Genomic DNA, 26,309 nt, shown 5'->3' with positions numbered 1-26,309 from the left:
CCTCTTCTGTAGGCTATGAATACACATAAACATAGACTCACTCTGACCACATATTATGGGTTAGTACTTGCTGATGGTTTCATATTTGGAACTACGTTTATGTAAATGCAGATGTGAGCCCCACATCACTGCAGTTTGCTGAAAAACCCAAGGTTTTTCCAACCATGCTCCCAGTTTGTTAATCCAGCTGCCTTTTACATACACCCACTCCGTGATTGGTCCCAGATTTGCTGCGGGTCCGGAGTAACTATTTGGCTTTTTCCCTGAAATTTTTCCCATTGCTGCTGGCACAGTGTGTGACCTGCAGGAAATGACTGAGAATTGTGACTGTAACAAAGCTAATGGACCGGTGCCAGACCGCAGCTGTTTATTTAACCACACAAAGCATTCTTCTGGGTTAATAGCCGCAGACACTCCAAGATATTGACTATTTAATGATTTGGTCTGAGACACAGTACAGTATGTGCTTGGTTTGGGGGGGAAATTGCAAAAAGCTAGATGTGTGGCACCATATCAAGCAAAGCAATAAGGTTCCTAGCAGTGGAAGCAGTGACTCAGTTATTCTGGGCTCGAGCTGCGGACTTTTGTTTGAAAATGGAGCTTTGTGTTTTAGTCCTACGTGGTTCGCTGTGTTTCGTTACAGTCAGGGAAGTCTTAAGAATCTCCTCAAAGCGCTTTGTCACATCTGTTTTAAGGAGTTATTATCTGTCAGTCTGCCTCTCAGACTCTTTACTGCCAGCCCTGCCCATCCTTCCAGGATGTGAGGTCACAAGAGAATGACCAGAACAAAGGATGGGCAGCAGTCATACACTCTTACAGCACCGCTCTCTCCTTTGGGTCCATGTCAAATAAAAAGTAGTGATTTGCATTCTGTTCACAGGTTTTATCAGTGGTTTACATCAGTTGTTGTGACTAGCATTTTGATTTTTCTTTCGATGCTTATGATTTATTATTTGTAGTTTAAAACAAAAATTATAACCAGACTGCTGACTTCCCACTGGGATTCATCATTACCTGAACCAGGTCAGAACCTCCACTCAACCTAAATTTAACCACTCAATTTAAACATTGGACTCACGTGAAATAAGGCATTACAGTCCTATCAGAGTTTTAAGTAGCCCAAAGATATATATTTAACATTGCTGCTCACATTAAGAGTCACTGTTGTTACCTAGTGAGCTAGCAACGCTACCAAAGCTCTTTAAACAAACAAACAAACAAACCCAAAACACTTTGATGCGCAGGCAAACGATAAAAACAAGTAGGTTTGCACCTTTGGTTCCCCAGTTAATAAAACCCTAAGTAAGTGTTTTGTTGTGAGTGCTATAACGAACATAGCTGAGGACAACGTGTGAGAATGAATCTTTGCATCTCGTGTCCACAAACATACCTCCTGTCGGCGCGCGCGCGCTTCTGACCCCCAGAGCAGCCTCCCTGCGCTCGCAGTCCGGGCTGAAGAAGGGGAGGGAGGGGTGTGACTACCAGCCGACCGTCGACAGCTCCGGAGTTTCCAGAGCTCAGTGAAAAAAAAAAAAAAAAGATGAGGAGCTGCTCTCTTCTGCCGAACAACGAAGAAAGAATTAAAGTTCAACGGAAAAGAAAGGAACTCAGATAATCGACTGCGATGAAATGTGCGTCCAAAAGTGCGGGACTGACTTTAAAAACAAAGCGAACTGCGAGCATCCAGAGGTAAGTTGTTTTAAAGCTGCTGGTTCTTTCTTGGAGATTTAGACAGCTTGAAGCTGCAAAAAAAGAACTCAGTAATTAAACTGGCGCTATTTGCTGAAATCCGTCGATAATTTACACGTGACGACTGAAATATGCTAATTTTATGCATAAATAGGTGTTTTCAAATGGGCAGCTTCGATTTTCAAGACTTCTCTGTTTCAAAGGAGAGGGGGGAAAGCGACATCAGAGTTTATTTCAAGGTGTTTTTTACAATAACGAGTGTGTTTCTGGTGAATAACCTTTTGTTTCTATAATTAGTGGAATTTAATCAAACAAACCGCACAAGGACAATGATGGCAGCATGATGTTCTGTAAATTGGCTGCTCTCTATAATAAAGCTCAATCTACTCCTGCAGTTGAACACAGTGGACACCGCGCTCCCTGCTCAAGTCTGACCTCCAGTGTCGGCAGCTGGTATTCTTTGGACAATGATCAACTCTCAGATCCAGCTCCACTACAACTACACAGGAAAGCTGGCCAACCGGCCAAGCATTGGCGCGAGCCCCGGCACTGTGGACACCAAAACCGTAGTTTTCCTCATCGTTTGCAGCTTCATCGTCTTGGAGAACCTCACAGTGCTTGTAGCCATATGGAGGAACCACAGGTTCCACAACCGCATGTACTTCTTCATCGCTAACCTGGCAATGTGCGACCTGCTGGCTGGAGTCGCTTACCTGGTCAACCTGCTCCTGTCTGGAGAGAAGACCCTGCAGCTCTCACCTGCTCTCTGGTTTGTGAGAGAGGGGAGCATGTTTGTAGCACTTGGAGCCTCCATTTTCAGTCTCCTGGCTATTGCTATAGAGAGACACCTTACTATGATCAAAATGAGGCCTTATGATGCGAACAAGAACTACAGGGTATTTCTGCTCATAGGGACCTGCTGGCTGATTGCTATATCTCTTGGAGCTTTGCCTATTCTGGGCTGGAACTGCCTGAATAACCTCCCTGATTGCTCCACAATCCTCCCTCTTTACACCAAGAAATATGTTGCTTTCTGCATCACGGTTTTCATGCTTTTGCTCTCAGCCATAGCCATCCTGTATGCCCGCATCTACATCTTGGTCAAGTCCAGTAGCCGAAAGGTGAGCAAGCACAGCAGTTCAGAGCACGCCATGTCCCTACTGCGCACTGTCATCATCGTAGTTGGAGTTTTCATCGCCTGCTGGACTCCCCTCTTTGTCCTGCTCCTGGTGGATGTAGCGTCCAAGCAGAGGTCCCCCATTCTTTACGAAGCCCACTGGTTCATTGGGCTGGCGGTGCTCAACTCCGCGATGAACCCAGTCATCTACACTCTGGCCAGCCGCGAGATGAGGCGAGCTTTCCTGGGTCTGGTTTGTGGCTTTTGCTACAGGGCGAAGGCGTCTGCGAACGGGAGCGGAAACAGACAGTCCCTGGAGCCCAGCCGCAGCAGGAGCAAGTCGTGGAGCAGCCAGAACCAGCAGGGCTCCAGGCAGTCAGAGCCGGAGAGAGGACAGGAGTCAGACAGGGGCCACGGAAAGGTTTCAGTGGTGGCTGGAGCAAGCAGAGGTACTGCTGAGGCTGCGAGTGACAGAGAAGATTAAAAGGAGACAGGAGTAATTTACAGTAATACTCTGAGCTTAAGGGCTTGTGCAGTAGTCACAACGGAGAGCATTGTTCCCCAAAAAAGTGTTTCTTTAAATGAAGGGTAGATTTCTGACATTAGCTGCAGGGCAGTGGTTTCTTTTTGCTATATGTTCATCATCTGTAATGTATGGCTCTTTCAAGTCCAGCCTCCAGTGCTCAAAACTTTGGAGTGCTCAAGAGTTTGGAGTCACATTGTCCTTTTTTTGTTGTTGGGGTTTTTTTGCTGGATAACAGTCACTTCCACAGATGACTGGTGCTCTTACCCTCAACAGAAAGGACTTTTACCTCCGTAGTTGCAGCTGTGATCTCCTATGATAAATTAGAAGTAAAAATTTACCCGCAGTTACCAAATAAGTGCAATTATATCACTGCAAAAACCAATGTAATGAAGAATGATTGTAGACTATTATTATTGCAATGACACACAGCTGAAGGTATTTATTAATCTACGTAGTTTGTATTTACTCAGTAATCCTACAGTATGCTGGGCAGTTACTGTAATCTGCATTGTATAATAACCAAGGCAAGAGTTACTCATAGTGAAGAAACAAACAGGTGCGTTTTTTTGTATTATATTAGTAGCATTGTGCTCAAAATGAAAGCGTTCGTGATACAAGGGCTCCATCTGCTGGTCTTACTCAGTACTGCTGCATGTTCTCTATGCAGCTACAGCAGTTCTTTGTGTGCATTTGTTTTGAGCTTTAAAAGCATGACGCTAGAAAGCTGAAGACTGTAAAGAGGCACGTGAATGCAGCATGTGAAATACAAATTGCAGATATTCATGTTAGATAAAAAAAAAAATCAGCATTCACTCAGTAAATTAAAATGGAAAACTATTAAATTTACTGTGTAACAATTCATTAGAATCACCTTGTGGCCAAGAGAGTGCAGCTCTGCTTTGTTTATGAGAGGAACTTATAAAGGCTTGGTTCACCAATAAAAGTATTTACTGTGTAATCTAGCCATGCTTTTGATTTTGTTAGTCAAGATTCAGAAGCATGGGTCTCGCTGTAGCTCACCTGGCTGTACAGGTGACTCAGTGCTGAAGGCTGCTGCAAAGGTTAGGCTCTGAGTCTGACCCAGACCATTTTCTGCATGTCCTTACCGCAACTCTTTTCCCTGCTTTCCTGTCCACTCCCTGTACTGCACCATCTAATAAAGGCTGAAAATGCAAAAAAAAAAAAGATAAAAGAAGATGTAAAATATTATGTTTTAACGATTTCTGGAGGCAATCTAACACACAATGCATATACACTAAGTTGTGTTTTCCGTGGCTCACAACATCTATTTCCTAAAACCAATTTCCAGTCACTGTGGACAATCCACCTGGAACTTATTTACTCTTGCTTTTCATGGGAACTAATATAAATAGTGCGGACTGTGGATGACCCAGAGTAACACATCTCAAAGACAAGTATATGTGAATGTGGGTAAATTAAAACCACCTGCGCGTTTTAGATGAGAAATCTGTGACTCATGAGCAGAAATATTAATACCTGAAACTATTACAGCAGAGAAACAACAGCGATTCTACACATTCACGGTTTTATTGCCAACAGTCATACAGAATAATGATTAACTAATACAACCAAAAGATTAAATCTGTAAACATCATTTGGACTTGTTGTCTCTATGTTTTTATTTCCTTTTTCCCCCCCAGTTTTTTTTAAATACCTGTCCCAAAATAGTGAGTTTCTGTGTGATTTCCTCTGACAAAGATTTATATTTAGAATCTCGAAATGATACATTTATAATATATAATAGAGAGGGAGGGAGGGAGGGTGGGAGACAGATAGTGAGAGGGAACAGTAGTCTCAAGCAGCAACACGCAGCAGGGCAAAAACACAACCTCTAGTGAACAGGCATGCCCCATTGAAGATCAGCTATTGCACTTTGAAGGAAGAGAGAAAGGAGAAATTAAAAACAAACATTGTACAAATAAAAGGCACATTTTCATCAACAGAAATCTGGAAAGACGCCATGTTCTTAGTTTTTGTCCCGGTGAGGAGTTTGGTCATTTCTTTAAGTCTCAAAGCTGATCCTCGGCGAGATTCGAGTGCGGTTGCTTTTGATATACGCTTTGTTTGTTTGGAATTTTGCACATTTTCCCAAAGTGTTCTTACAAATTCAGATTTTAGAAATAAAGCTTCTTTTTTCTTTACATTAGCAGAGTGCTTTTAAATAATTTAGCACATTATTCTTTCTTCAGAGTTATTTGATTTGATGAAATTATGTCGCAAAAAGAATGCAAAAGTAAATGACAAAATTCTCTTTGTGTCCTTCTCCATTGGGACACAATGAATCAAACACATTAACCCAAAACGGATGTGGTGGATGGTTTTTTTGATGTTGTTTTTTAAAATTTTCATAAGGACCCCAGTGCTGTGGGTTGTGAGATGCATGTACTGTACACTCCCTCTTGCAGCAAAACACAGGCACATTATATTACATTGCATCTGTCTTGTCAAACTCATTGAACACATGCTGATTTGGGTTCAACTGAAGTGATCCAGTGCATATCAGATACAATGCCCCATTCATTTGGTATCCATCGGTGTCCTGACATTAGTAAGGATAAAAGCATTAAATAAAAGAAAAAGAAGTCAGTTTCCAGTGCTGCTGTGTACCACTTCTATGAGCTTTTTAAAAACAACATAAATACTAAACTGTCCAGAGGAATGAGAGCGTACAGTGGATTGCAAACTGAAAATTAATGGTTAAAAACTGGCTTAAAAGCTGTATTTTCCTTTCAAACGCAGTGTTATCCAAAGCAGATGTAACTGACAGGGGTAACTATCCAACTCTAGGGTGACATCTTGTGGCAAAACTGTTTTTATCATAAGATGTCGACACTGAGAAATCAAAAGCTAACAGTAACTGAAAACGATCGAAAGCATCTTAAACATTTGGCGTAAACACAAGACACTCGTCTGACACGCGTGAACTAAGTGACCTAACTTTGTTTTGTGCTATTCGTTTCAGATCCTTCAAATAATAATAGTAATAATAATATTTAAGATTTTAAACGTTCACAAAAAGCGGAAAATGTGAATCAAAGTGGTGAGAATATCCATTGCAAGCCCCAAAACTAATCACCGACTACACACCTAAAATAATTCAGCGAAAAACCAATTCGGAAATAGTTTGAAAAGCATATATTTTTTGTCTTTTTTATTTATTTATTTTTTACAGTGTCAGCATACATAAGCACCTCTTTCAAATAAAGGGGTATCAAGGTCTACGAACATGGCCACGAGAACGGTTGATTTTAAGTCATGCGACTGCAGTGACACGAGAAAATACTTCTTAAAAAACTTTATCGTTAAAGCCATTGACAGCACTGTGAAAGGGTGGCTGTTTGCACCCCCTCCCCCCACCCAACAATTTGTGACAACTGCAAAGCAAAAGAAACAAAAAACACATTCAGGCCTAAACCCGATAAAAGCTAGGTTTTTCTTATAGTGACTAATCGAATAAGCTGTCACGCTTGTTGGTGAGATTAAAGGACGTTTTTCCGAACGTAATTTCGTTATAAAGAGCGTTTCCGTTTCCTCAACCTCTTAGCCGACGGTTCCTGTAGAAATGTGGTTGTGCTTGACAGACAAAACTAAAGTTTCAGATTTTTATTCTAAAATACTCTTGTTAATACCTCTTTGAGGTTTGATTTGCGCTTTGTCTAAACTACAAGAACAATAGTCTTTTTCTTAATCTTTTAAAACACCAAATCGAGATATTGTGTCCAAATGCACCTAAGTCTTGTCAAAAATATAGCATTTCAGTCATCACAACAAAATAATAACAGTTCTCTATTGTTTTTTTCATCTTTAACAACTCCTGCATCTTCCAGCGTCTCCGGTTAAGTAACTGCAGATCAGTTTGTCTCAATAACTCTTTGAGCGAACTGAGCCTTGAAGCATCGACTCATGTTTCATCTTCAAGCTCCGTAGTGAGAGGCCACTTTAGCGCTTCCTATTACCGGTCAGGCATCGCAAGCATCACTGTTTCCTTCCCACAGGCTGTAGGAGACACAGTTCACTCCCGGCTGAAACAATCGGCAGGTTGTTGTCACGGTGATGGCCAATAAGGTGGCTAATGCTGTCAAATATGTGATCTTTTGTCCGTACCTTAAAAAGAAAAAGGAAGACAGATATTCAGATTCTGCTTTGGTCTAATGAGAGTTTCATCTTTTACTTTCATGCATTCACAAAAGAGTTAATGAATCAAGCTCCGTGTGTCCTGCTACACCCCCCTCACCCGTCTTACCGTGCCTTCAGGGTCCACCAGCAGCAGGTGTTTGGCAATTCCATTGTGCATGCCTGTCAGTACGTAGGACCCTGGGTTGGTAGTGCTCTTACGGACGAGAAAGTCCCCGTCATTTTTCAGAAGTTTTTCAGCATCGCGGCGACTCATTTTACCGTGGTACCACATTTGGCCCTCCAGCTCCTCCTGAGCCCGGAAGGCCAGAGAGCAGACAAGCAGAGGGCTCGAGTTGTCCACGGATGCTGCCTTGTGAAGACCGGATACCTGGGACTGGGCCTGTCCCTGAGACAGCGGCTGGGACTGGGACTGGATTGCATCTTCGAAGGGCTCTGGCACGATGAGGACAGTGCCAAAAGGTGAGTTAAGAGAGGAAAAGTAGGTACAGTAAATTTTAAATCAGCATAACTATCAAATAGACAAAAAAGGAATATAAATGTGTTTCTTCCTTTTGACTTTGACACACCAAATGTTGATTTTGTCAATAACTGCAAATATATTAGCTTCATTTTTCTAAATTCAGTGTTCAACAGAGGTGATCCTCAAAATAGAAACACATACTGTATTCATTCCCCAAATATACTCCATCTGCCGTGCTGTGATAAAATATTTGTCCCCTTCTTGAGCTTTTAGGGTTTTTTTTATTGTGTATATTATCATATAAAGATAACACACATAAATCCAAACTGCAGTTTTTAAACAATGATTTTATTTATTAAGGGGATAAGACTATCTAAGCCTACCTGGCCTATTTGAAGAAATCATTTAATAACTGTTAAATCATGAATTAACTACATGAATTTCACTAGCCATCCTCAGGTCTGATTATTGAGAAATCAATTAAATAGAACCTGCCTGACAAAGGTAGGTAGGTAGCGAAACAATCTCAAAAAGCACCATATCATGATCTAAAGAACCAGCTGAGACACAAAGTCTTTAAAATCGAGCTAGAAAGCCATTTCTAAGGCTTTGGTAGGCTTTGGTACTCCAGCAATTCACAGTGAGAGCCATTAGCCACACATGGCTCAAAAATGTTAATGAAGGTTTTGGAGTGAAAATCCAGACATAAATTTGATTGGGATGCTGACCATAAACAGGGTGCTCATACTCAAAAATTCTCCAGTGTGACTGAATTCAAACAATTCTGCAGAGGCCACAATTCCTCCACAGTGACGTAATATACTCATTGCCTGTTATCACAAACAACTGATTGCAGTTCTTTCTGCCAAAAGTGGCACAACCAGTTATTAGGTTTAGGGGGCAGTTTTTCCACACAGGCCCAGGTAGGTTTGGATACCATTGTATTAATAAAAGAAATCCTCACTTTGAAACTGCATTTTTTGCATTTACTTTATTTATCTTTGCCAAATGTTAAATTGGTTTGATGATCTGAAACATTTAAATGTGACAAATATACAAAACATCCCCTGAATGTGCCTGTACTGTTTCCCATAGCATGTAAACTGATGTGATGATATGCCGATGACACTGTTTTGTGTCTGATGGTTTGAAAGGTGTCCTAAGCCAGGGTCGCAGAGAGAGGGCTGCTGGACTGTCAGCTGCCTACAAAGGTATCAACCTATAACTTAACCAATCAGAGTCAGTCACTCATTTGTTTGGATGGTGGGGAGCAGCTCAGAAACTGTACATAATATTTATGAAATAGAACAGTAACAATGTATGTATTTTTTCAGCTTAAAAGGTTTAGACAAAAGTACAGTTTTTTTTGTTTTTGTTGTGTTTTTACTTGTTATATTGTTATCTGTTGGCCCTCTTGACCAGGTCTCTATTGGAAAAGAGATTTTAATCTCAATGACTTTTACCTGGATAAAAAAAGGTAACAATTAACATGAACTCACTAAAATGTGATTAACTGTTATAGAACTACAGTAGGTGGACATTGAAGCCTGAATTTAAACATTTCCAAAAGAAACATTCACATTTAAATTGCGCAGCTCATGCTTTACATGTAATTTGTGTCATGGTTTCTTCATGTGTTTGCCTTTGATCTTCCATGTGTATTAATAGCAAAGCTAAAGCTGAAGTTAGAAGGAGGAAGGGGACAACCACACACTGCCATTATCACAGTCGTCCTTTTGTCTTCATACTGACATGATGTTATTATGACGCCGCGCTTAAGTCACTGAGAAACAAAATCTGGGAAACCTCTATAATTACGAACTCTGATTCTAGTCGTCTTACAGTATTATTCTGAAGGAAGCCAACAGATACTATTCAGCTTCTCTCTACTGCTTTATCATACAAGCATTAAATTATGTTTTCATCAAAGTCACGAAAGATAAAAAGTGAAAATAAATAAAAATGTACTGGCAAATGTTAAACTGTGTTTACCATAAAAATAAATCAGACAGTACTTCCAAATCCGATATCTGAATACGAACTGACTTTTTAATACAAGGTAACCAAGTCTTACTCATATCAAACAGGTCCTTCTGTGGGCTCTCTTTGGCTGCAGCTGCCATGCCCTTTGTCACATTTTCAGCCTCTGCCTGGAGAGCTGCGAGCACCTGGGCATCAATCTGCTGGGTGTTCACATAGGTGGGCATTTCTTCTGCATTTGGTGCTTGACCTTTAGTCTCTGGGAGTCCACTTATATCAAATGATCCTAGAGATTTGAAAAAACAATCAATTATACTTTTGAAGACATAAAATGTTGAAGAACTGAATATCTTGCATATTGGATGTACTTACCCTGTTGCATGAAGAAAGTCTTTCTTTCATCTCCCCAGCTTTGCCGCCCTTGGTAATATGTCTGATCAACAGATCCTGGACCCATCTAATGACATGCAGAAAAACACTGGATATTTAAGATTATTTTGAAATAAATGATGATGTGTTGATAAGGTTTAAGACTCATTTAAGTATTGTTTACTTTTTATATATACTCACTGGACACTGTATTAGCCACACCTGCTGAATCGCTTATTGACGCAAATGTCTAATCAGCCAATCACATGGCAGCAACTCAATACATTTAGGCATGCAAACATGGTCCAGGAGACCTCCTGAAGTTCAAACTGAGCATCAGAATGGGGAAGAAAGGGGATTTAATCGACTCAGAACATGGCACAGTAGTTGGTGTCAATCAGGTTAGTCTGAGTCTTTTAGAATCTGCTGATCTACTGGGATTTTCCCACTAAAACATGTCTAGTGTTTACAGAGAAAAGTCCAAAAACAAAAGGAAATATCCAGCGAGCAGCAGTTACTCAGGATTGATGTCAGAGGTCAGAGGAGAATGCCCAGACTGCCTTGGGTTCATATAAAGGCAACAGTAACACTCATTATAGCCAAGGTAGGCAGAAGAGCATCTAGCAGCAGAAGACCACACTGGTAGACACTCCTGTGAACTAAAAACAGGAAGTCGAAGCTATAGTGGTGTTGTTGGGGATGTTGGGGATATTTTTATCCAAACTTTGGGCCGTTAATACCAAAAACAACTCATTCTGCTTGAGTGTTATTGCTGACCACGTTTATACCCACAGTGTGCCCTCTTCTGATGGCTGCTTCCAGCAGGAAAATGCTCCATATCACAAAGCTCAATCGTAACTTGGTTTCTGGAATATGACATTAAGTTTACTTTTTTCAAATAAAGGCAAAAGGGGTTCAACCAAGTACTAGTAAGGTGTAACTAATGAAGTGACCAGTGAGTGTATATTCATGATTTCAGCAGGATCTCATTGGGCAAGTTTCCATTTAACTGAGATCTTGAAAAATGTCTAAATGGCACCCAGCAATTTAGGCTAAAATCAGACAACTGCTATGTGTAAACAAAATCACCAATGTAACTGCAGTGGGTCCAAAGAGACTAAGTGTCCTGAGCATGACCATTAGAGCTGCCAGAATAAGCTTCCAAACTATTGGAGATTACAGTTTTTAAGATATCTTATAATTTAGAGGTATTATCATTAGGTACACTGACAATCTAGAATACTGGAAACATGCTTAGAAAGAAATATAACAGGAATATAAAAGAGGTGAATCTCTGGTCATGGAGTGTGCATTGTGCCATATTCACAGAAACTGTCAAACAACATCAATGAAAAAAAGTGACATTATTTTGTATCATTTGAAAATATTGTTTATATCCTTCTGATTTCTTCCCCATATATCAGGACACAGGATGACACATTAAAAATAGCCAATCAATTTGTATACGTTTGTTTACAAAAGAAACACAAAGTTAAACTAAGCTGTACCTGGCAACCATCTGCATTTTGATTGGTCAGCCTGGTGTCAATGAAGCCTCCAGGGGGAGGCATCTTCCCGGGGATGTTGTTATAGTAAGGGTGCTCTGCTGACTCCTCCTCTTCCTCCGTCCAAGGTAACTCCTCCATGTTTAATACCCTGAATAAACACTTCAGTCATGAAACTTAACACTGTACTGCATTGCTGTGCTGTATTTGATAAAATTATCATCATCTATATTTTCTTGTGTTAGTGAACAGGTACTTTGTGATGCGCTATTTTTATCTCACCTGTCATGTGTGGACGACAGCTTGCTTGAGGGACACTGCAGGTACTGCTGGAAGCGAAGGTCAAAGGCCTGGCCGATGGTACTGATGACGTCCTGGGCTAGTCCATCAGAGCACTCCAAGATGTGGCACGCTGACAAGAGTCACAGCAACACATTTTCATAAGCATGACGCTGCAAGTCTACAGAGCGTTTAATCAATGAATGCTCACCTCTTCTGTTAACTGGGTCCTTTGCTACATAGGCAACATAATCTGTTGTATCCTGTAATGAATGATACATCTTGTAAAATACCACTGATATAATTAAAACTAATTATAAAATTAAACAAACAGAATTATAAAAATTAGATATAGTGTAGAATTTTATAATACATTCTATTAAAATAAAATATCGGCAGCATGTCAGTACTTAAAACAGCACTTATAATTGTATTAAGATAATTTTTAAACATCTTTAACAAAATGTAGTGTTTTCAAAGTCAAATTTCAAGTACTTTTTAAAAATTATATCCTTATTCTGTTATTTGAGTACTTACAGGGTCTCCACCTGATGCAAAGGAAATGGACTGCATGTGATGGTTGGCTATAATCTGTCAAGAAGAAAATACAGTGCATACGTGTTATCACATGGTAATGCATACATACAAGCATACATGAAGTCACTATGTTCTCATGTGTACTGATAAAATTTGAATTTCACCATCTGCTCTTTTATTAAAAAAAATCTTTAAAAGCTGACCTTCATCCCCTTAAAACTTCTTAGCAATAAAACTAAAATATGCTCCTATCTTTCGCTCACTTGTTAGGTGAATGTTCAAATCACTATACTATGGAGCCATTCCTGTGAAAATGCTAAATAAAAAAAAATAAATAAAATTATTAATTAATAAAGTTATTTTTGAGGTTTCAAGCATGTTTCACAACATGCCAGTGTCTGGGTTTTTTTTTTTTTGGTCTTTACACCAGCTGTTTCCAAGTTCATTAAGGTGTCGGTAACTTTAGCCCACTTTCCACTGTGTTCAGCCAGTTGAAACAGCTGTTTGTTCAGATACCCGGAGAGAACCTGAGTTTCATGGCATTGCAGTCTGAATCATGGCATGTGTAAAATGTGTTATTGTACAGGTATTTCCTTGGAAGTATTCTAGGAACTGCTAAACTGCTATTTTAGACTCAATGCTGTGTTCTTGCCTGCAGATTTTTGTTTTTACTAAATCTCTGGATATTCTTTTAAATAGATTACATTGAACAGATTTATGCTGCAGCTAATTAACTGCAGTGTTGCCTAACAATAGCTTGCCTTTTCCATATCTAACTCTCATAGTTTGATGTTTTTCGTTGGGTTTCTAAAGCTCATGCTTTATTCAAACTTCATTAAAAGTTGGTTTGTGGTTGCTTGGATCGGCTGTCCAGCGGCTTACAAACACCTGCTTGTTGCTAATTTGGCTAGCTTGCAGGTCTGGATTGTAAAACACATCTTTGACATATATGTTCGTATTCATGAGGTGCAACAACAATACAATACAATACAATTCATTCTCCTAAATATTTATCTTAGGTGAACTAAATGGCCACGCAACAATTCAAGGGGAACTCCAACATGCTATTGCTTCACATGGGTTTGGCTTTTAGTTTGTTTTTAGTGCAGTTTCTCTGTGGTTGTCTATACTTCTATTTCCTTTTGTACCAGGGTGTATTAGGATCTTGCTTTTTCCTATCAGAAACTACAAACAATCAAATCAAAGATTAGAGGGGTATTCTAGCATTTAAGGGAAACTGCAACATAATTTGTAGCCTTGTAGCTATATTAGGTGTTAGGTGGATCAATCACTCCCCTCAAAGTTGGGATAACTATAACTAGGTACATGCCCAGGGATTATACTGCCTTGGCTTTTATTGGTCTCTGGTTGTCACATTCCTGCTAGTCTCTTCCTGTGTGGATGCCTCTTAAACTCTAAAACTCTTTAAAAAAAAAACTCACTTCCTTGATGTAATTGTCTTAAGCAGCAGTTTTAATATTAGTAGTAGTATTATGTATTTCTACTACATGTTCTGTAATTGTTAACAAAGATCCCGACTGACCTGTTTGCAGTCAGGGGTCATCAGGTTGAGGCTACTTGTGGAGATGTTGAGGTTGATGGACATGCCGGCAAACTGCAGATTGCTCTTTCCCAAAATACTGGACAGAGCTTTGGATGGTGGCTGTAAGGATCAGACACAATAAAACACAAATAAAACAAAACTGATTTAGCCTAGAATAGAGACTTGGAAGGTAACAAAATCAGAAGACGAGCACCTTAGAAGTTCCCCAACAAACATGTAGGCTCTGGAATTGTTTGCATCCTGGTACTTTTTTAAACCTCTACTAGTTTCCTTTGGGCAGTTTCCACTGTTTATGCAAAGGTACACTAACCAGCTGCTGGCTTTTTCTCTTAAACATAAAACAGTTCCTTTACACAGTTCACTGATGCATAACTGAAGTGCAACTGCATAAAATCTGTGGTAACAGGATTGTTGCAAACACACAAACATGTGCTCTCCTCCTGCACGGAAATCCAGGCAGATGTTTTGCCAGTAAGAAAGACAAACAGGACTGTAAAGTGTTGGACAGGATATGTCCGATAAAGGTAGGATTCAAAGAAGCCAGAAAAAATAGTCAAAACCCATTCAACATTCTCAGCGTGAAGCGGATGTCACAAGCGTGTGTCTGTCACACAGCCAAACCAGCAGCACCTTATACCATACATCGATTCTAAGAGGAAGAAAAACTAGCCTGCTTGGATTTTGTGTTATGTACTCTTCCCTGACATTTGAACAAGCTCTAGAAAGGAGAGCAATGCTTCATTTCACACCCCACATTAAGACACAGATCCTCACAGGCTGTGGACGCACACACAGAATACAGACGGTCATATACATGCGCACCCACACACACACTAGCTTGGCGTCCTGATCACAGATATTGTGCGCTACATGAGTCACTAAGCACTGTGTGCGGTGTGCAGTGCATCGTGGGTTGGAGCTACACCCACGCACACAGTCCCATACCTCTTCATCTCTCCCTCTTCTCTCCTCAGCCTCTCTCTTCTCTAATCTCCCCCTCTCTCCCTCTTTATTTTCCCTCTCTTTTTATATAAACCAAGGAAGGAAAGGAAACATAGAGATGGGACGCTATATATAGAATGTGCATGGGTAAATTAATATGTAATGCCATTTCCTATTTTTCCAGCTACTGTATATCTTACTAACATTCAGGTCTCATGGAGTGGGCATTACTTTTCCTGTGATTATGCCATTCTTTTATCCTTCTTCCCTCCCTCCCATTCTGTACATCCATGCAAGCTACCTTTCTCTTCCGCAGAGCTCCTTTGGTCCCTGGAACAGCCTCACACACCAGGCTGATGGCTTCCCTAGAAGGAGAGCAAGAAGAAGATAAACTTGTAATTTTGATTGTATTTGCAGTAACTAATCATCCCAATCATACACAAGAAACGTATTCTGTAACTTGGTACTAAACCTCTTCACACAAACATGCCTACAGTGATGATGTTAGTGCAGTAATCTTCAGCAAGTTCGACATATTTGTTATTTCTTTAAATTTTAGTCTAGCATGCTTATAAATGATTATTGGCACACAACACAAGGTCCAGCGGAGGCTGATGGAAACTTAGTTTTTTTATTCAGATGTACAAAATAGGTTTTCTAGTTTCCAAAACCACAACATCAACCTTGTGGCAGTGCACTGAAAATTTGAACCTCCCGGCAGCAGTAGGTGACACATCAAAGTTGGCATGATTCATCCTCTGGGAACCTGAATGTGTGCATAAAGTTTAATGACAGCGCTTCCAATTCTTTCAACCAACCCCGTCATCCGAAAAGCTGTGCAACCAGCTTGGTTTATGATTGGGACGGGCATCCCATGATGCTTATGGCTAAGGCACAGATGGCATGCCTGCATGGCATGGTTATTGTTTGATTTTCAGGAGGACCTTTGCTGCAGCTCATATGCTTCCGTTTCCATTAGTTCCTCTCTATCTCTGTGCAAACTGTTTTGAAAGGCAAACTGTCAATAATGAAAACAGTCAGCTATCATAATTTTAAAAAAATAATATAAATTCTTTCTTCTAAGACCAACATGAGGGTCACATGTTTGAGTTCCCCTAACTTTCATAATGCCCCAAGGATACAAACTCCCAAAGTCCCTTTCATGTAGTACCATCAACATTTTAGTTAGTCCACTACTTTGTTCTATGCTAAAAATGTTTTAAAATGGAAACATAAACTGAGAGCCTCAACTATGTTTTGTGCTTAGTTTTAATTTGTTAGCATGCTAACATGCTAAGTCAAAATGATAAATATAAGGTGAACAGAACTGCTAGCATGAGCGTGAGCTTTGTTTTGGATTTGGAAGTTACTGATACTGATGCTCCTCACTCGCAGTTTTTGAAAGTTTGACCAAAAAACTACAGATAATTACATGTTTATAAAATTACTTTGGCTCATAGAGATTTAAGTAAAACAAAACAAAACAAAACAAAACCCAGCATTGCAGTGTTTTGTTTTGCACAATAGGATATATTACAAATACTCTTGAAATGCATTGAAGGGGAATCTGAACACGTCTCTCTCTGTATGTCTTTTTTTGCCATGCCTCTCCATATTAGAGAGAAACACAAACACGCAGTGGCAGAGAGAAGGAGAGAAAGCCTGCTACTGTGTGTTAGCTAATGTTACCAACTTCAGGAAGTCAAGCAGAAAAGTAGACATGACACGAACCGATTCGCCCGCCGCCCTTTGCCTGACTGCACATCGGTCAAGGATTTCAGAGGCAGAAAATTCCATGCAAACAAAATGTGCATCCTAAATGCACTCTAAAGTCATATATCCTTAAAGTGTTACATTTTTAAATGTACAATTTTCTTCATGCAAGTTTCATTGTGCAGGCATGTAAGGCATGGTAGAAGGTGAACATTTTGTTCAAATATTGTTTAATACAAAATTGGCTTAATACAAAAAAATCAATGCATCTATTAGTGAGAAGTTTAATGATATAATACATTTGGCCACGAGCAACTACTCAGCAATATGTTTCTAGATACTGACAGCAAATGTTTGGATGCATTTTTTTTTTAAATTTTCAATGAGTTTGATAGTTGAAATGAATATACAAAATATTTTGTTAATAGTGACAAGTCTCTTATTTTCCTATGGTTGTTATGTTATGCTATGTTATTTCTTAGATAGAAACCAAACTTGTAAAGAAAAATGGCAAAATTATTCCTTTACTTCACCCAGTAAAAACGTTCTCTCCCCCCCTCCCCCTTTTATTAACCTCAGCATGTGAGCTTGCTATTCAGCACTCTTTCATCGGTTGGATCATAAAATGTATTTTTCTACTTTTCTTATGTGTTTGTAAATTGGTTCACTTTTCAGAAACCAGATGTTGCACTTACACTTTCACAATATTCTTTATATTCAACATACGGTTATAACATCATTTTTCTTTTTTTTTTAATTTTTAATTTTTTTTTTATTTAATCAGTTATTATGAATTCATTATTTTTATCATACAGCACAAAATGTCAATTCAATAACAATGACATAAAAATTAGGATTGTGAAATATCATTTTAGGTCTGGTGTCATATGAATACTGGGTGCTGAAACCACATCTTCAATACTATCTGACAATGAAAAGATGCAAATACTGCTGATGTGGATAAAACCTGGGTTCAGCCTACTATAAAAGTGAACCTCCCCAGTATTTACTGGTGGTGACAAACATTTGGCATTGGGACCAAGACCCAGCATACCAAAAGGTCAAATCTGGCTCACTGGAAGGCTTTGGGAAACCTGAAGAATGCAAAAGAGGGCATAGATTTCCAACTTTTACATTTTTTGGTCAGTTATACAACCTTCTTACAAAGGAAAAATAAAACTGGGGCCTGCTATAAATCATCAACGTAAAAAAGTAACTCTGAGATAAACTCTGATAAAAATAAAGATTTTATTGTTAATATTTTCTTCTATTCTATCTTTTTGTTCTTGTTTTGTTTTGTTTTTACAGTAAATTTACAGGAAAAAGTTACTACAGTGGCTGTAGTGGGTGGCTGTAGCTCAGGTGGCAGAGCAGGTCAGCCACTAACCAGAAGGTCGGTGGTTCGATCCCAGGCTGCTCCAGTCTGCATGCCAAATATCCTTGGGCAAGATACTAACCCTGTGTTGCTCTCCGATGCATCCATTGGAGTGTGAATGTGTATGAATGGTAGACTACTTAGCACTTAGGTCAGAAAAAAGTGCTTGTGTGATTGGGTGAATGAATTAGTTGTATAAAGTGCTTTGAGTGCTCAGACAGAGTAGAAAAGCGCTATATAAGAACCAGTCCATTTACCATTTCTTTGCTGCACTTATTTTTCTTAAGACATGTACTTAAATGTCTTTACTTAAAAGTGTTTTTTTTTTAACCTTGTTTTATTTAGATTGAACATGTATGACACCACAGCTGGGATAGGCCCACATCCTTTTGCCATGGATGTGTTTCAGTTGTTTATTGGAAATAAAGTAATGGATTTAAATAGTTTTAAATGTGAAAGTTGTTCATTGCTGAACAATTTATGTGTGTGTGTGGGTGTGTGTGTGTGTGTGTGTGTGTGTTTAAGTATTTTATCAAACTCTCATCATAAGCAAGAATCAATTTAATTTCAACTTGTCTTGTCCTTGAAGAAATATAAATGTGTGAACATACCTTGTTATTTGTGACCTTGTAGTGAAATCCAGGGATCTCATCGACCTAAGGACTTCTATACAGCCCAGATACTGCAAAGTAAGAATGAAAACCCTGTATGAAATAAACAAAGACTACACATCATTATGCACAAAACAAATCTTTGTGTTACCTTTCAAGGCCTAAAAATAATAAATTACTGCAGTCTTTAAGAGCATACAAAATCACCACACACACAAGTTTTGACACTAGGGGCTTGTTCTAGAAAGGAAAGAAATGGACCCATTGTTTAACATCAGGCATGATACAGTTATTAAAACTTGTGACGCATGCATGACTTTCAAAAGCAGCGGGGGCATTTAAGTCAAGTTATCTTTACAATTCGCTTATTAGCTACTCTGAAAAAAACAACAATATTACGTTTGAGATGAAGAGATTGTATTTGTTTGGAAAGGAAATAAAATAAAATATTGAGTTTCTCTAACTTTTTAAACACTCACTTGCCAGTTCAATAGCTATATCTTGCTAACTCTTGGTAGGACCACATTTTGGTCTCAGAACTGTCTTAATTCTTTGAGGAATAGACTCAGTGAGGGGCTGAAAACATTCCTCAGAGGTGGCAGGAGGCTATTCCAGCAATCATAGAGTGAGAGGCAGGGTACACCCTGGACAGGTCACCAATCTGTCGCTGTGCTCCATCTAAATATCGCAGCAAAAACAGAGACAAAAGTTTCCCAATCTTCTGTTGTCCAATTTTAATGTCAGTGTTAACTGTAGCCTCAGGTATTTGTTATTAACTGACAGCTGTGGCACCCAGTGTGGTCTTCTGCTATTCAGGTATGCTCTTCTGCATACTTTGGCTGTAACAAAGGGTTATTTGAGTTATTGTTGCCTCCCTCTCAGCTCACAGCAGTTACAACACTTTCCTCTGACATCTGACATTAACAAGGCATTTTCACCAACAACTGCTGCTCATTTGATATATAAACCCTAGAGATGGTCATGTGGAAAAATCCCAGTAGATCAGCAGTTTCTCAAACACTCAGACCAGCTTGTCTCACGCTAACCACCATGCCACATTCAAAGTCACTTAAACGCCTTTCTTTATGATTCTGATGCTCAGTTTGAACTTCAGCAGGTCTCTTGGCCCATGTCTAGATGCCTAAATGTGTGATTATATAGGACAAAAAGTTAAACAGGTGTACCCAAAAAAGTAGCCAGCTAGTATTTATGTAGTATAATTAAAGATAATGGTGAAATCTGAGATCTTTTTGAACAAAACAAATTAAAAATAATCATTTTTCAACGTATGCTTTTGTAAAAAAAAAAAGAGCTGCAGGTAGACCGACACCCAAATTAGAACAACAGTTCGTTTTATGACCAAGCGGATGGTTTTCTAGTTAAAAATAAAAGCATCCAGCCATACAAGAAGTTTACAAAGTTAAATCTAATGAAGCCAAAGTTGATGCTAACTCAGAAATAAAACAAGTCAAGGTTTATTCACCATTAAAAGTTTCCTTTTAAATAATCAAATTATTTCCAGAACCAGACTGCAACAGATCATGCACAGGCCAGGAACATTTGGTGCTGATGAGTTCCATCACTTTTAAAATCATATTTTGAATTTCTCTGTAAACAAAACAGACTTCCAGACACATCAGTGTTTCCACTCTGGCCTTTAAAAAGAGCCAGTTCAAGAAACTAACTTGTTACAATCATAAATTTCCTTTTATAACTCTGTGTCTTTCTGCTCAGCATTTTGCGCTCAAACAAAAATATTATTTTGTCAACATGACATTCTCAAATTGCCTATGTTCTCTATTTTTATAAGGGTGTGTTTGAAGTGGGTGCTTTAGCAGGGCCAAAAATACATCAAGCACTTCTAAAATTAGCAGAGCTCTATTCTGAGCTCACGCAGGGTTTATATTCCCTTATGTTGTATAAGAACGCACATAACCGAAACTCTAAAACTGAATTTCGGATTAATAACTAGGTTTCCAAGTGATCTAGATCTAGAATACAAACTGTAATTAATTTCAAACGTTTCTAAATATTTAAGCCATACTGTATATTGCATTGTCTAAACCTGCTTCTGCTACGGTGTTTATTGTGTGCATTATCTAAAAATTTCTTCTGTATGAAAAGTGTGAAAAATCCATTGGTTTGTGCTCACGAACACAAACTGCCCCATCTTTTCATGACAGCATGCACAATTTTTAAACTACTCTTTTAACATGAAGTATATTTAGTGTCTGCAGCATGTTTTTTCTTGAGACTCTTGGGAGGAATCATCCTGACAACTGAACGCCCACCTTCAAGTGTGGCTTCTTTCCCCTATTTTAAAGGTGAAAATGTTTGTATATTTATGATCAGAAGCATGAAAAAAGGGAACATTTGTGTCCAAAAACAGGAATCGGTGGATAAAAAGTTGCAACTTTACACAGACTGCTTTGAGACTGTATTGCTTCTGTACAGTCTAGACAGGATAATCAGGTCCAGGAAATAATGCATGTGATCAATAAAAAAGAATAATTAATTGGTTGCAATTGAATTTAATAATCAAATAATCATGTGAGAATCGTTGGGGGGGGTTTTAGGCAGTAAAACATTTATGGGATACAACTTTTGCAATGCGGCAATGCGGTCAGGAATAATAACATAATTTAATAACTATAATTTAATAACTGGATTTATGTTGATCAGGTGGCCAAGCACACGTTTGCCACATCAGCTTTGCAAACAATCGATGCGTCAGTGTTATTTGGTTCTGAAATGCAAAGAAAGCAGGTCTAAGAAATGTAGAAAGCGATCGGTTAATTACAGCTTTAATATCCTGTATTTCTTTTATTGTTTATGTGTATTCTATACATATTATTGTGTTAGTAGTATTTGTCACATATTGCTCCTGTAAGTAAAGTGGTAGGCTTGTGCTAGCCTTGAGTACTTGGAAGAAAGGACAACTTGATTTTCATTCACTTAAAAAAGTCTACTTGCCTTCTTTTCAATCATTCGTGACCTGGATGACTCAGAACCTACACAGCCTGAACTCTGACCTTCCTAAAAACACAATGAAATACTAGGAAAGACCCCTGTTAAATATGTTTGCAACAGAAACTGCTACCAGAAAACCTTAACATATCTAATGTGCATTTCTTTCCTTTTTTTAATTTTTTAAAAACACAAGACTAGTACGAGATAAAAGTGAGAGTGTAAACAGCATCACTGTCAGTCAATGCCGCTTGGGGGTAATGGTGCGTGATGTGCGAGGAGTGACCACATGACGCTAATTAAAAGTGCTGTGAGCAGAACACCATGTTGAACTCAATACACACGGGACTGAAACCACAGGGAAAGCCGGGGGTGGAGGGTGAGCACAGGACAGACCCATTTCCCCTCTCACAGTGTGGCTGCTTTCAGCGGCATTGACTGGACAAATAAGTGCTCTCTGCCTTAATGCAGTTAATGGAATGTCACGCTGGTCACAGATACTGTAGGCTTTGTTTGGGCTAGCTGTAGTAGGTGTCATATGATGGCAATCGTAACTTGATTTGGAATATAACACATTTCCCCTGGCAGTGATGGCCTCAATTTTCATTTTTCTCCAAAAAGCTGCATTTCTCTTTGCACTGCAGTACAAGACAAGGCAGAAAAAAATAGCAAAATTATTCCTTTACTTCACCCAGTAAAAATGTTCCCCCCCCTTTCACACCTTAAAGAGCCAGGACTCTGCATCATCACTCCTTATGCTAGTGACTCATTGCCGGCATGATGACATTCGCAGCTCCTGTAGTTTTGCGCCAACTTGCTCACCTTTAAATGATGTACGACGGTTGGACAACAGTAACAGCAGCCAGCGATAAGTGTGATAAGACAAGGATGCTCCGAATATTTTTTCCCATTCAACCCATTCACTGTTGGCAAGCTAAAGCAGCCACAGAGGTGCACAATGTACAGAAATAACTCATCACCATGGTTACAAAAGCATAACGTTGCCTCTCTGTATACATGAGACTGGCCAAAATATCGGAGAAATGTAAATGCTTACACAATATTCACATGGATAATTACCGTTTTTGTTTTGCCGTTATGAGCTTTTCCTCTACTTTTCCCCTTAATGGTGACCTTCTCCTTTTTTCCTGAATTATTCAGTGCCAGTTTTCCGGTTGCTGCTATTTCACCCAGCCTACATACACCCACTCAAGGGCATGTTGTGAGAAACTACATTATTCCCACCCCACCCACCCCCACTTGCAGGTAGCTAAAACTACACTCATTCAAAGAAAAGAGAGAATGGGAAAATGACTGGGATGAACAAAGAACAAAACGAGACTGTGAGGGGAAAGAGTGAGTCCACCAACCTTTACAATGTATGTGACTCCGGGACCAGAGATCTTCTCGTTTGAGTCTAGCCATCCTTTGGAGGGTTTGCTCACCAGTCCACCGCCTCCACCTGGATTCCAGTCCTCTCCGCTGGGCTGGTGCTCATCCAGCCTGCTCTTCTTGCTCATGCTGACAGATGGCTCCAGCTGTGAACAGGGGGTTGAATGGGAGGCCGAACTGCACAGAGAGACACCCGCACCAGAGGCTGCCGCTGTAGCTGCGCTGGGACTTGGGCCACTGGAGCTGCCTGAGCCCGATCCCCCACCCCCCTGCAGCTTTGACACAGCCAGGTCCTTAACGGCCGAGGGCAGACCCTTTATGCCGAGCAAGCTGCCGGAGTTGCTGAATTTCAGGCTGGACACCTTGTTGATGAGGGTACAGAGGGTGGTGCCTCCATCTTCCAGGTGGTCAGAGCCATGGCCGGTGGGGTTGCTGGAAGGAGCGGTGGCGGAGGAGGGCTGAACCTCAGTCGGGGGTGTGTAAGACGTCTCGGCTGCAGACTGGGGGGTGGCCGAGACCTTGGGGTTCATGGACAGGCCGTGAAGAAGCTCATCGACGGATGTTACTGACTCATTTCTGAAGCGGTTGTATTTGGTACGGTGAAGCATACCCTTCTCTCTCTTTGCTCTCTCCCCTCTCTCCACCAACCAACACGCACAGCCTGCCTCGTTCACAAGCGTGCTGGCAGACGTGGCTGAGCGGTGCTGATTACCCTCTCCTGTAACATAGCAGCAACGGTAGGCAGCAAACGCCTTTTTAGCAATCACAGGCCACCTGACTGTAATTTTCTCTATTGAGGTTACAGTGGTGGTTGTGTTGAGCTGCTGCTGCTGCTGTTGTCGCCAAAGTCCAATCTCCTCTCTGTAAAATCCAGAGCTGCAATCCAATCCGTCAGAGAAAAAATATACAGACACAATCCATGGAAACAACACTGAAGCAGAGGGAGGGGGGGAAGGATGGAAAGGTCTCTAAAAGGCTTCCAGTGTTGTGGTGCAGCTTTTAGTTTCCAGCGGTGACGCTGCTGCTGATTTCTAGCTCAAAATCCAAAAAGTTAAGAACAGAAAAAGATCTGTGTTGTTGATGATCACGGACACTGCAAGGGAAGAGCAAATACCCTCTACTGACTGCTGCCTGCCTGCCTGCCGGCTCAGAGCTAAAGCATGACTCACTGATCTGAGAAAACCTTCTCAACAAAAGGCTTGCTGAACACTGCAAATCACTTCCTGTTGGAGGGAGAGGGAAAAAAAAAAACCTCCCACTTACAGCACACTAGAACCAATCAATTTTTATATTCCCCAGTCTCATATTCATTCTCCATAATTCTTTTCTCCTTATTTGTTTTTCTGTGAAAAGGAAATGAGGGATGAGAGGTAACTTGATTGTCTTAGTAACTTCGTGAAGTAATCATTCATATTTTGCTGGAATTTGCGTCTTGAACAGTGCCATAAAACTGACGACCTAATAAAAGTTTGATAAAAGGATGACACACCATAAACTAATCACTTAGATGACAGTAAATGAAGTGAAATATGTAATGAAAACATCCTTTCAATTCACAGCTAAACTGAAGCGCCTGTCAAAATCTTATGGCACAAAAATAAAATAGACATTTCTATTTAAAGAAAAATAAAGATTCACCTTAAAATGATGCAAAAGAAGTCTTCATAAATCATCAAGAGAAGCAATATTGCAAAATTTTAGTATGATTGGAAATAGGTGAAACATTAATATATTGCCCATGTTCAAGTATAATTGCATATTGTCAGCAGACATCAGTCCTGGACCACTCACCAAAATCTACCACCAGTTATTTCCACAGCTATTTATATTCGGGCATCAATATATATAAAAAGACTAAAGCAATTTTACTTTTTTAAGCCTAAAAATGTTGACAATCTGCAATAGGAAACAGTTCAACAATGAAGCAGAAACAGATTCACAGCCACTCTAAAATACCCAGCAACTGGTCCAGGCTGAACTGCATGAATGATACGACTCAAACAAACACATTCTGAACGGCATGTTTCTCAGGCAGATAAGTCAATGAAATAGCCAGATGGATAAGAGGGGAAAAAAAAGCTTCAGAGTCTCCTTAAAACCAACAGCAATGAAGCATCTTTGTCTCCCGGCAGCAGAAAGCACACATTCATATAAAATGTCCTCAAGAGCATCTAGCAACGGCGAAAGACTGACACTCATTCATAAGCAGCTTCCACTCTCACTGTGCTGCAGATTTCGCACTGCAGTCCCTCCCAATCCCTTTCCTGCCTGGCAAAAGGAAAAAAAAAAAAAAGAAGAAGACAGCACGTCTGCCTTCTCGCCTCAGAAACAAAGGCAAACACAGAAGCAGGGGGGAAAAAAGGCAAGCCCTCGCAAATCAAAAGTGACGGCAAAAAGAGAAAGCAGAAACGGAGCAGTGGACAAGAGAAAAAAAGCATGCAGTTTTTAGTCTTTTATGTGAATGAAATAGCAGGCTGGCATACCAGTGTTTCTGTGAATGGAAGCAAGGCCTTTCTGCCTCTGCAAGGCAATCCCTAGGGATGGCATGGTCTTATCCAATGAGGAGCCAGCTGGATGACTCATTCAGAGGAGGCTAGCAGAATAGTGGAAGAGACCATTCCAGACACAGGTGTACATTCTGTTTTCTCTTAACTGTCCCTTAAAAAGCCTATGTGCATCATCAGACATGAGATGTTTGCATAATTAAATAAGATAGTGTTCTGTTAACAGAGTGGGAAACGAGAAAAAGGTACAGGACATGAAACAGGAGGAGTAAAGCCACCCCCGTGATTTTGAGTGTCACCATTATCACCTTTTTTCCCTCTCTACATTCATGTGAACAGTTGCCACCTACACATTTAATTAGTAATTGACTTTAATATGTCTCTCACTCTCTCTCTCCCTATACATACACACACACACACACATATATGTGTATGTAATTATATACATACATATCTGAGGGCATTACAAATGCGCTACAACAACAAATATATTTAGAGCTAAAACTGGACATTTGTCACATGAAAATAAATAATTACCATCCATATATATTTTATTTGGGGTTTTATTAACTTGCAATATGACAATAGTATTTTTTTTAAGTTAAAGTAACATATATACAA

General features: G+C 39.8%; 2 protein-coding genes across 2 annotated transcripts; one reads left to right on the top strand and one right to left on the bottom strand.

The window, feature by feature from the left end:
• Positions 1-1,481: 1,481 nt before the first annotated feature.
• s1pr3b (sphingosine-1-phosphate receptor 3b) lies at positions 1,482-4,476 on the top strand. The gene is made up of 2 exons (XM_006789036.2): positions 1,482-1,689; positions 2,085-4,476. Exon 2 carries the CDS (start codon positions 2,157-2,159, stop codon positions 3,288-3,290), a length of 1,134 nt encoding a protein of 377 aa, XP_006789099.1. The 5' UTR covers positions 1,482-1,689; positions 2,085-2,156; the 3' UTR covers positions 3,291-4,476.
• Positions 4,477-5,086: 610 nt separating this feature from the next.
• On the bottom strand, positions 5,087-25,688 carry shc3 (SHC (Src homology 2 domain containing) transforming protein 3). Its single transcript, XM_006789035.2, has 12 exons — positions 23,163-25,688; positions 18,826-18,896; positions 15,428-15,491; positions 14,164-14,283; positions 12,621-12,674; positions 12,295-12,346; positions 12,087-12,216; positions 11,808-11,955; positions 10,303-10,387; positions 10,025-10,216; positions 7,597-7,922; positions 5,087-7,457 (listed from the first exon to the last, which is right to left on the bottom strand). Exons 1-12 carry the CDS (start codon positions 23,790-23,792, stop codon positions 7,329-7,331), a joined length of 2,001 nt encoding a protein of 666 aa, XP_006789098.2. The 5' UTR covers positions 23,793-25,688; the 3' UTR covers positions 5,087-7,328.
• Positions 25,689-26,309: the final 621 nt, after the last annotated feature.

This window comes from Neolamprologus brichardi, chromosome 7 (assembly GCF_056152115.1).
Source record: "Neolamprologus brichardi isolate AB-2024 chromosome 7, ASM5615211v1, whole genome shotgun sequence".
Lineage (NCBI taxonomy): Eukaryota > Metazoa > Chordata > Actinopteri > Cichliformes > Cichlidae > Neolamprologus > Neolamprologus brichardi.
Note: the sequence above shows the minus strand (reverse complement) of the source record. Positions and strands in the feature narration are given on the sequence as shown.

Bases quoted from the DNA above. Each gene is read 5' to 3' on its own strand.
- s1pr3b (XM_006789036.2), top strand. From the start codon at position 2,157: ATGATCAACTCTCAGATCCAGCTCCACTACAACTACACAGGAAAGCTG.
- shc3 (XM_006789035.2), bottom strand. From the start codon at position 23,792: ATGCTTCACCGTACCAAATACAACCGCTTCAGAAATGAGTCAGTAACA. The intron at 14,284-15,427 runs GTAGCTTGCATG...TGATCCTTACAG, and splicing joins GAGCTCTGCGGAAGAGAAAG to CCACCATCCAAAGCTCTGTC. The intron at 10,217-10,302 runs GTAAGTACATCC...TCAAATCTCTAG, and splicing joins GACTTTCTTCATGCAACAGG to GATCATTTGATATAAGTGGA.